Raw genomic sequence first — 11891 nt, 5'->3', positions numbered from 1 at the left:
CTCACGGTAGTACCACTGGGTATTTCATTACCTGAAGCAGAACAGTCAAATCTTGCTAAATACTTAGACAAAGGTCTACTCTTATCAGTAAACACATGCACAGAACAAACCTACATTTGTACAGTGATAGCTGAAGGCTATCTAGCCCCCAACTTTCAAAACTACTCAGTTGTATCAACTTAATTTGCTTTCCTTCTAATTAAAACTAAATGAGCAATAAAACCATTGAATATGATGCCCTGGAATTTAGCATGCTTACTTGGGTAAAGATGCAGAGTTTTTCATAGATTCTTATTCTGCTATGGTTCCTGTTCCGTATTTATTTGAATGCCAAAAAAAAGTCTGCAGAAAGAAATAGTTTTTAACCCTCTTAATTCTCTGTTCATTGTTTATTTCTAAAATTAAATATGACCACTTGTGCTAAGTTTGCACGTTCTCCACTTATCTGAGTGGGCTTCCTCCCACAGTCCAAAAATGTGCAGGTTAGGAGGATTGGCTTGCTAAATTGCTCCATAATGTCCATGGATGCATGGTCTAGGTGGAATTGTATTGAATTTATTGTCATGTGTACTGAGGCACAGTGAAAAGCTTGGTCTTGCGAGCAATACAGGTCGATCACAGAGTTAAGTAGCATAGATAAGTAAATAATAGGTAAACAGTGGCAAAAATCAAAAACACAGGTACAGACGAATGTTAAGAGTTTGATAGTCCAGTGAGTATTCTAACAGGAGGGAAGAAACTGTTTTGAAACTGGTTGGTGCGTATGTTGAGGCTTCTGTACCTTCTTCGCGGTGGTAGAGATTGTAGAAAAACATTACCAGGGTGGGATGCTGGCGGCCTTTCCTTGACAGCAGGCCTGGTAGATGGATTCCATAGATGGGAAGTTGGCCTTTGAGTGTGTCTGGGCCAAGTTCACTACTTTCTGTAACCATCTCCAATCTCGCATGGCACAGTTGCCATACCAGGTAATGATACATCCAGACAGAATGCTCTCGATGGCGCACCTATAAAAGTTGGCAAGGGTATTCACCGTCATGGCAAATTTCTTCAGCTGCCTGAGGAAGAGATATTGTTAGGCCTTTGTGACTAATGTGTCCACATGAAGAGTCCAAGAAAGCTTGTTGGGGATGACCACTCCCAGGAGCTTGACATTCCACTCGTCCCACCTCTGTGCTGTTAACGTGCAGGGGGGCATGAGTAACATCCTGCCAAAAGTCAATGTGTTCCTTGGTTTTGCTGGCATTGAGAGCTAAAGTTGCTCTCAGTGCATCATTTTTCCAGGTCTTCAACCTCCCATCTGTAGTCTGTTTCATCGCCATCTGAGATTCGGCTGACTATGTTGGTGTCAGTGAACTTGTAAATGGCATTAGTCTGGTATTTGGTGACACAGTCATGGGTATACAGTGAATACAGTAGGGGGCTAATTACAGACTCCTGGGGGGTCCAGTATTAAGTGTTAGTGAGGATGAAATATTGTCCTCAATCTTCACTATGTGGCCTGTAGGTAAGGAAACTGAGGATTCAATTGCAGAGAGTGGGGCCTAGTCCGAGATCAATGCTTATGGTTAATGCTAATATATGGAGATAGGTTAGGCTGGTCTTCGGAGGGTCAGTGCAGACTCAATGGGCTGAACAGCCTTTCTCTACACTGTAGGGACTCTAGATTCCATAAAAAGTGTCAACCAGTGCATTTTTTGTTTAACATATAGTTCATTCTATGAAATTAAATTCAAATGAATAAAGTTTATAATAAATCAAGTTTGAAAAGATCCAACCTTAAATTTTGTTTAAGTCTAATATGGAGAAAGCATGATTGGACATGTTGGGAACTGGGTAACTCAACTAAATTGTAATCATGGAAATAGCAAAACACTGCACTCCTCCCACCTCATAAGTTTATTAGCAATGCTGGCTTAGTTTAAAAAATCAAAAGTGATTCAGCTTTAAATATCAGCTGGATAATCAGATTTAAATTTCATAAATTTGGAAAGTACATATTTACTGTTGCGTATTGGTAAATCATAAATGACAGAAAATGTTCTCCTGCTACATTCAGCAGTCCCATTGGAATGCAATGGAAATATAACTTTAAAAATTGGCACATGGAAAGCTACCGTAGGTTTTGCATTTTAACAGCCCACAAATGACAAACCACAAACACCAATACCCACTTGATATGTTGTAGAGCTGACTATTCAAATTTCAGAAGTTGGCAAAAGTTAAATCTGAACATTCAACGCTGCTTCTTCCCCAACAAAGTTAACAATTTCTGACAGCATTACCAAAAATCTCAACTGGCACATCACAAAACTGACATATGAACATGGTCAGGGAAATTCCACAAGTTAATAAAGATGCTGTCTAAATAACCAACACACTCAATCTATATCTGTAAAAGGGAGTCATCAGGCAGCGGAAGAGGAAATAAATCTAAACTAAGATCAGTGTGGAATTGATCCACCAGCATTGCTGGATTTTTGATGCACAGTTTAAAAGGGGAATGAGCGTCTGCTGGTTATAATGGTGTCAGATGGAAGGGATTTGGGCAGCCCTTGCAGTTTCTATTGCACAACAGGATTATTATTTACATTCTTGTCCAAAGTTTAGAAAGATGCATGATATGGAAAGAAAGAAAATTAATTTGGTCGATATGCTCAAGAGTCTCAAGGCAAAAGTGAAAAACATCTGCAGCCTCTGACATTGTTCTCTCAAGGGACTGTGGATATCGAGTGTTAGTGCCAAAAGCCTCATTTATTCTCCAATTTATGATGCATTTGCACTCACCTTTACCCACATATTTGGAAAACTATAATAAGGAAAAGGGGAATAAAATGTGCAGAAGTTGGTATCATTTTCAAAACTCAAAGTACTAATAAATTCTAGAAGTTAAATTCACATGGGATATGAACTCACAATTGGCATTGTAAATCTAAAGATGGTCAAGAAAAGGAATAGCTCAGGACCAACTTCAAGTGTATGATTCAGATATGACTCTAGGATATCATTTTCTGACAAATAATTTCAATCACTGTTGTAGTGCACACTCCACACGATCAAGTCTTGGTGTGCTGAATTTTTAAAAAGGTAGAAAAAAAATGTAGAATGACTGCAACATGTAAGCACTCCAAGCTCATTTAATTTTTGCTCCTACTACTTTAGTCATCAGTTACATGAGCCATGACGGAAAACAATCATGGTGAAGGTGGAGTCTGTTTTCAGAGGCTGCAGAAGAATTCAATGGCTCTGAAGGAAGCAGAGCTAACAACAGTTCTAACAACAAATTTTGTCTAGTTATATACAAAAAGAGTCCAAAGAAAAATACAATTGTATAAAATAGTCCGTTTCCACTCAGCTATCCCCAACACAAATTCACTTAGCTTTTATTTGTGTAATATTTAAGATTCTATTCGGAAAAGGAATAAATATATTAACATATCTTGTGCGCTTCAAAATGCTTCCAAAGACTTTTGTTGAAGGTATCTGAATGCTTCAGTGTAAACACTGTGTGCTGAAGTTCAGAGAAAAGCACAGTAAAATGACAACAAATGCAGATTTAAACTGCACAGTGATGCCTCCTAGAAGTGAAGTTAGAGGAAATGCAAGTTTTGCAAATAGGCAAAAGCAGCAATTTTTTTTGGACAAAATAAAGAACTCCAACAGAATTAGAGATGCAAAACACCATATATTCCAAAACAGGATGAATGTACATCAAACAACAGTACATTATAAATTAGAGACAGACAGTCTGAAACACTATTGTATGGTTGAACACGATTAAAGAAATCAAAAAGATCCATAAGTAATAAATACAAAAAGAAAACTGAATTAAATAAGATGTACCTTAATATGCATACTACAGTGTGCCCAACTACAAACACAAAACTTTTATTCTCTAATGTTGTAACACTGAGGGATCCAAAAGACATCGATGGAAATTCCCTATAAATTGCATTGTAAAGAAATATATTCAAAATTCAATGGAATAGGAATTAATGAATTCAGCATGCACCCTCAAGCAACAATTTTATATTCAGATCAAACAAGCAACTTTCAGCCCCTGTATTTGATGCATAACAATTTCAAAAATATGCATTAAAAAGTGCAACTATAAAACATTTTCTAGCACATGTACATATGGCTCAGTCTTCTCTAGGAGAAAGAAAATCAGAATCCATGGTCACAGGAGGTCAGTAGTGTCAATATTACAAACCCCAAACCAAAACATATGCTCAACAGAATGAGCAGTCTTCTTTTTCCCCCAAGAAAATTATGAGTTTGAGATTTCTTGGTAAGGCACACGTCATAAGTCAGACGCTTTGCTTGGAAGTATTAGAACAGACTGTAAGACTAATATAACATACACATCGTCTTGCTGCATAGCTAGTTTCCTCTTTGTATATCACCAGATTTTAAATGGGAAAATAAAATTGCTTTTTACAAACTTGAGTTAACAGTTGAAACATCACTATCAGGCACAGTAAACTATATGCAAAGTTCAAATTTTCTAATGGTTCCATTACCAAGGCTTTGTTAGCAGCATTTGTGGAGAGCTGACAGACCATGTACCAATGTTCTGTGCATGCTGTGCACCAAGATGTTTTTATTTATGAATGCAGATAGCTTTTAACTAATCCATCTTTTTAAAAAAAGTCAAAATGTTATCCAATTCTTTAAAAAAAATCTAAAGCTAGCCAAAAGCCTCAATTACTTCATAAAAACCACCTGGAATTCAACCAAAAAAAATCCCCTTCACCTAAACAAATGTACAAAATGAATAGCAAATATTTTAGCAGCCCAATTGTACTGAAATGTTACATTTGCTGTATTTACATTAAAAAACAATTGAGGCTATCTACCGAGCCTAATATCAAACAAATGAATACTGGCCCATTACCTATCTCAAAACAAAACTGCCTAGAATTTTACTTCTACATACAATTCTTCCCCAGGGTACAGGGCTAGTCCATTAATAGACAGCATCCTGTCACGAGTGCAGTATATACAAATTGCCATTCCTACACACTATCCTTGGTCATTGTCATCTCTTGAAATTCACGTTAGATAATGCTAAAGTAGTAAATCCACCAAATTCTTCCAACGTCTCATACACTTGTTGACTTCCATTTGTACTTAACAATCACAGTTCTGTTCATTCTGTCTTGCTCTCAAAACAGAAATTTAGTGCATTTCATCATTGTAAATTGAATAATTTTGAATTACTTGTAGCAAAAGTTTATTTTCAGCCTATTTGAAACTTCCCAATACCATTGGTCCTAGTCAAATAACAAATCATAAAACGAGTAGAGAAGCTCAATTCTCAAAGACAGAAAAGGATTACTGAAATTAAAAATCAAAATGCAATAACCTTCCTCACAGAACTAAAAGTACAATGAAATTAATTTAAAATGCGCATTAAAGTGGCCAGATTAAAAAGGGGCAAGTTCAGTAAATGGGTAGTTTTCAACAGAATTATTGATTTAACCTATCATCTACACAATCTGGAAAACTGAACTAAACATTTTAAATGTTGCAGAACAAAGTGTCTAAAAATGGTAAATTCACTGACTTTCACCCAATACAACAGATTTAAGTATAGCTGTGGCAAGCATTACTTATGAGTATATTAAAGCTTGAACTGTTAATATACATTCAATCAGGAAACAAAGGTATAGCAGTTGTGCTAATGGGACAATACAATCAATAGATAAGCTGCAGGAAAGATGCACTGATTTTAGTTAAAATCAATTATGACTAGAACATAGCTGCACTTATACATCTTGCCCCTCAGCAATCTATCAACAAGGTCTTAGCGATAACTTTATCAAGAGCATTCTCCAATAATAAATGAGCTGAGACTGAATAATTTAGGATTACAGTACTTGCCATACAGTGTATAATTAAGAACACTAAACCCCATAGTGAAGGGTGGGACTGATTTAACAATAAAAAAAATCCCATTGCCTCTAGCACCCTAGTATGCCAAATATGCAGGTTTATGTAAAATAAAACCTCAAATAATCTTAACATTAAACTCATTTGGGTTCATTTTGAAAACAAAAATGAAAACATCAGCTAGTTAGAATACCTTCAATGTTGTCAGTTGCCTACAAGAAAGTGTATAGCATGCAATCTGAGGATTTTGATTTGTTTAACTCAATTTTATTTTAAGGCTGGTGCTAATATTCAATTAGACATATGTTTAGTTATACATCTCCAGTCAACGTGATTGTTTTTCAGAATCCGTTGAATTCCAGCTTGTAGGACGACCAAAACGAAACTGTGCTGTGACACACATTGGGATGATTATAAGGTACTGCTTCAGTTCCTGAATCAATATTCCACCTGCGGAAGGGGAGGCCCAAAAGGTCATCTCTCAGATGTTGAAGGCTAAACCTAAACAGAAGTCTCTGGAAACTTGCATAATGCAAATGAAATTACAGGACATTTCTTACAACAGTGCATCTTGCCTCTCCATTTCAAAGCCAAAACCCTTCCTGCTTTGGCCTTGCATGCATACTAGTGAAACACTGGGGTTTAAATTGAGCAAGGAAGCAAAACAATACAATACACACAGGTCTTTTCAAATTATGCAAATTTAAACAATGGTTCAGAATTTTCACTGTGTTGTTAAATTTGTGCATACAAATATTTCTGAATCATTAGTTGACTGGAGATGACCCAGCAATTGTCTAGTTGCAATCTACCATGTTTAATTTTGAAAAGATTCCCATGTCATATTCCAATAGTGCATTATTTGTTGAGTAGAGCGCATTTATGGTAAAATAATCCAACACTCTGCTGTGTCATTTCAGAGTGCCGTGTAAGGGACACTTATTTAAATGCATCTTCCAACACATTTATAATTTTCACAATATTAAATAATCAAGGTCCTGCTGCACAGAACTCTAAAGCAACCAGTTTTCAAACAAAATATTTACTAAATGTTACAAACCAAGCATAAAAGGGTACCCAACTTAAGTATTGCTTGCCACAGCTGTGCAACCAAAGACCAAATGGAATATAAAGAGACTATTGGAAGACTGATGCTAGAAGCATTACTACAGGTTATACAATTTATTGCTCATTTTTCAATGTAAAGAGAAAGGTCAATAACAGTTATACAATTTCCCAGAAATGTCAATATCAGGTACCAAAATCCATTTTCATTTTGAACAATTTATAAACAAAAAAATGGCCCCCAACTCAATTATTAGTGCCAAGCAATGTAGTTATTGCAAAAAACAGGAACACTAGACAATTCAAACATTATAATTTCAAGTTCATAATCAAAATGGAATACAAGGCATTTTGTTTGCATTTGTGTATATATAGTTTCTGCTTACAACTGTGTTTGAACAGAACAAAAGATGTAATCCAAAAGTGAATAGTAGTGTTCTATAAATGTAGAAATCACAGCTTATTTGGTGTGGATCTTGAACTCAGGCATTGTTAGATTTCATCTGTGGGCCAGCGAGTTGCCCCCAAAAATCAACTTGGATGCAGAAAGAACATTTCATTCACAGCTTCCAACAGATCTAAGGTCAAGAATATACAAAAGAGTCATTAGAAAACACATTTGAACAACCAGAACTATCAGACAATTGAAAGTTTGCAATTGACCTTTTAATGACTGTTCTGAAAGTTGGTAGAACCATCTTCTTCCTCAGCAGTAACCTTTGCTTAAAAAAAGTCTTTAAGGTTGTGATTTAGAAATGAGACACTTTTTCCAAAAAAAATTAGAAGAGTTATTAAGAATCATGTGCTCCAAGTCTCAACCACATAAATGTGGAGGTCTTGTCCAATGAACCCTCTGCATAAATCTTGTTTTTTTATATATAAAAAGAAAAGCATCAAAACCCAAAATGTTAATATTCTAATGTAGTAGGTAGTACATCTACTGGAGGATAAAAAAGTTAGCGAACCATATTAAATCAAAGTCAATTTTTTTTTAAGAAGCTAAACGTTATTCAAAGCAACAGGTTTCCCCCACTGAATGTCAACTTTTATACAACTTTTCAACCGTGCATGTTTTTTCCTCTCACTATTCCACATTGCAATAGTGACAACACTTCTAAAGTATTCCTTTAGCTGAGAAGTGCTTGAAGACATGTGTGGTCATGAAAAGCACTAAGTACAAGTTGTTTTTTCCCTGATTTGTACAAAACAGTGATTCCGTCCCAGTATTCTGAATGACAAGATCTATCGAACTATAGCGTTGTAATTGATAGGAGTAAAACCTTAATGCTTTTCAACAGTTTTTTTTTTCTTGCTAGCCAGTTTGACTCCACTCTTTGCCTGTTCCCCTGTAACACAACTCCCATGCCAACCACACATGTACAAAGCAAGTTATCTGAACATTAATTATCCAAATTTCAGATTATCCAAACAAGATCTCATGGTCCCGGAGTTTGAGATCAGAAACTGGACTGTCACTACCTGCAGAAACTCTTTCCAAGATAGTCTGCCCACCAGTGAACTCAGCAACTTCGCTCCTGCTCTGCCTCTGTTATTTATATGTTAAAATGAGAAGCAGAAGGAAAATAAAATGATTGGAGATAAATTTAACAGTATAGGATCTGGTTCTCTAGCTCCTATAACGGGTTTCCAGAAGGGAGTGGAACAGCTGCGCAAGGACCCAGAAATAGATGGTGTTGCACTCACTTTGTGCCTGGGCCCTAGGATTGTTTGTGAGACACTGCAGTTTCCAACTGGCAGCAGTGGAGGAAGCGCAGGGCTGGTGATTGCTAAGGGGAGAGACCAGAAGGTGAAGAAACAAAGGGAGGAGGAGAGGAAGTGGCGGCCTTGGAGGTCTGGTTGAAAAGGCTGGATGCGGCAGCTCACTATACACCAGAGGGAGGTCTTCCCACCAGCTAAAGCGCCTCTGTCGGGTGCAAGTGTTTAAGTATTAAATTAATTCAACCTCCTGTTCATGTTAACTTGATTTAAGATTCTTACCAGATTATGATTGGTTATCCGAACATTCAATTATCCGAACAAAATATGCCCCGCCCGTATCATATGGATAATCGAGGTTGCCCTGTACCCAGTTCAGTCTCAAATATTATATATAACCCAACCTTCACTGCTTTTGGGAGGGAGAGGCATTTTCTAGAGATTAATGACAGTCTTAGAAGAACTCTATCCTATTGTTTTATATGGGAGACCCTTAATTTCTGTTGATACAAAGTTTGAAACGGCTCTTTGTCAGAAACAAAGTGACTTCTGAAGAAGCGTCACATTGAACCTCAAACCTTTGCTAACTAAAAATGCTTAGAATTTTAAAACATGTTTTGTCCACAGATGCTACCAGACTGGAGTTTCAGCAACATCTATTCCTATTTCAGAGCTCCAGCATCCCTTCTTTTGAAATTGCTCCATTGTTTGTTTTGAATTCTTTTACTGGATGTGGTCATAGTTGGTTTGATAGCAGTTATTGCACAACAGTACGAGGCTGAGTAGGTAATGGTGAGCCACCTTCTTGAATCACTACAGTCCCTTGTAGTGTAGGGACACCCACAATGCTGTCTGGAAAGGACTTCAGGATGCTAACAGTGACAATAAAGGAGTGATGATCTATTTCCAATTTAGGAAGACATGTGGCTTCTAGAAGCACTTGCCATGTGATGTTCTTCTTGTCCTCACCCTTCTAAGTGAGAGAGAATATAGATTTGGAAGGTATTATCAGAAAGAGGCTTGCTGAGTTGCTGCAGATGGTACACACTTGTGTATAAGTGTTGATGGTGAAGGGACTGAAATGTTGAAGGTGGTGGATGTGGTGCCAGTCAAGTGGGCTGCTTTGTCCTGGATGGCATCCAGCTTCTTGAATGAGCATCACTCATTTAGGCAACTGGAATGTACCAGGGAACCTAGATTATCTGAACGAGATGGGCAGGCACTGTTTCGTTCGGATAATCGATAAAATGCCTTTCCTCTGGGGCTCGGAGCTTTTAAAGTCTGCTCCCCACTCAGGAGACTACAGCAACACAGCGAGTCAGCCCTTACCCCCAACACCCTCCCCCCTACCCACCTGGCACCGCTCCCTGACCTCCCAAACTTCCACATCGGCTCCCACCGCCCAGCCCCGTCCAATACTGCTAGCCTTGCCCGTGCCCTCCGATTCCCGTCCAGCACTGCCCCCGCTTCCACCCCCCATTCAGCGCTGCCCTCCGCTCCCCCCACCCCACCCCCCCCAAACACGTCACCGTCCAGCACTGCCCCCGCTTCCGCCCCCTCTCCGGGGCAGCCGAACTGGACACCAACAATAAGACTACAGCTGCTGCCTTTGTGAGGCAAGTCTCCAAATAACGCGCGCGCGCGCGCACGCGCACACACACACACACACACACAAACTTGACTGCAACTTTTTCACAGGTTCCACCTCTGCCCTGTATAGGACAATGTTGGTCAGATTATCTGGAGGGGAGGGGGGTTTAAACTGCACACCCCTGTGTAGAACTCCAGGGAAAGTGTGGGGAGACAGAGAGGGCGTGAGGTCAGTCATTTGGAGATAGTGCCTGTTCAATCACTGTAAACAAAAGACGAGATCACTGTTGGAAACATGTCTTTGATATAACGCTTTTCTCGGGACCTCGAGATCTCCTTCGGTTAATCCGATTTTCGGATAATTGGTATTCGGATAACTGAGGTTCCTCTGTATTTCATCAGTCTTTTGATTTATGCCTTGTAGATAGTGGGCAGGCTTTGAGGAGTCAGAAAGCAGATTAGTTGAACTGCTCTATTTATATGGCTGCTCCACTTCAGTTTCTGGTCAATGGTAACCCATAGGATGTTGAGAGTGGAACATTCAGTGATGGAAATCCCAATGAATGTCAAGGGGCAATGGTTGGTTCTCTCTTACTGGAGACATGCATTGCCTGGCACTGAAGTGGCAAGTATTATTTGTGCCATACATAGCTCAAATCATAATCTTATTCCAGATCTTGTAGCATATAGACCGTTTCAGGAGAAGGAGTCATGAATAGTGCTGGAACATTACACAATCACAATCATATCTGACCTTCTGATAGAAGAAAAGTTATCCATGAAACAGCTGATGAGGAAAGTATTAATTTTGAGGAATCCCTGCAGTTATCTCCTGGGACTGAAATGACTGACCTACAATCACCACAACCATCCTCCTCCATGCTAGGTAGGACTCCAGCCAGCAAGTGTTTCCAAGTTCCTACTGATTAGTTTTGCTAGGACTTCAACACTATTAGCTAGCTTTTCACATATCTAACATAGGCAATCGTTAGTGGGTGCATATTTGCGTGAGCTATTAGCGAAGTCAATGTCATTTAGCTTTAACTACCAAGCAATTTACTTGGCAAGTCTTAGGAGTAATGCAGCTAAAATTGGGAGTTAAATTTAAATTTTATACAAACGTTTCAGATATTGTGTTGTCAAAAGCTAGCTTAAAGAAGTTGTTCAAGTGCACTGGCAATTCTAAGACAAACAGAATGTTAACAACATACAACAGATGAGAAAATCTTTGCAGATACTGCATTAGAGGCTGCTCAGTTGATTGCTGTAACATAGTGACTGACAAGACCAAAAAAAAAAATCAGATAAAAACAATTTCATCTGTTCAAGGGAGTAAAGGTGGTTTTGGTTTGAGCCAGGGGCGATACCTGCAATTCAATGCTGTAATGTTTCAAAGTGAGTAAGCAATAACCTTGGGCCAGACATTAGACATCAGGGCTCACATCTCCCAAAGGTTTCTCTAAATAACGTCTACTAGGTGATTAAAAAAATTGAAAACAGTCTACCCATACAAGGTAATGGTTAATTCAGCAAGCTAGCGGAGAGCAAAAAGAACTGAAGACCAGAGTAGTCGATTCCAGTGAGGTTAACTTAAGGGTTAGGATAAGGAGCATTTAATCACAACTAAA

At 38.4% G+C, this 11891-nt stretch overlaps 1 protein-coding gene across 6 annotated transcripts in view; it reads right to left on the bottom strand.

The window, feature by feature from the left end:
* Positions 1-3662: 3662 nt before the first annotated feature.
* The window catches only part of znf217 (zinc finger protein 217), a 76486-nt gene continuing 68257 nt past the window's right edge, over positions 3663-11891 (bottom strand). For all 6 annotated transcript variants that reach the window (XM_087994940.1, XM_087994944.1, XM_087994943.1 and 3 more), the window contains one exon: positions 3663-7535. Coding sequence is in view for 1 of the 6 variants with exons in the window: in XM_087994944.1 (XP_087851070.1) it covers positions 7489-7535 (47 nt within the window). In the remaining 5 variants the exon portion in view is untranslated. The remainder of the gene's footprint in view (positions 7536-11891) is intronic.

This window comes from Chiloscyllium plagiosum, unplaced genomic scaffold (genome assembly GCF_037043375.1).
Source record: "Chiloscyllium plagiosum isolate Xiang-an unplaced genomic scaffold, Cpla_swu_hap1 HiC_scaffold_15, whole genome shotgun sequence".
Taxonomy (NCBI): Eukaryota; Metazoa; Chordata; class Chondrichthyes; order Orectolobiformes; family Hemiscylliidae; genus Chiloscyllium; species Chiloscyllium plagiosum.
This window is presented reverse-complemented; position numbering and strand designations above follow the sequence as displayed.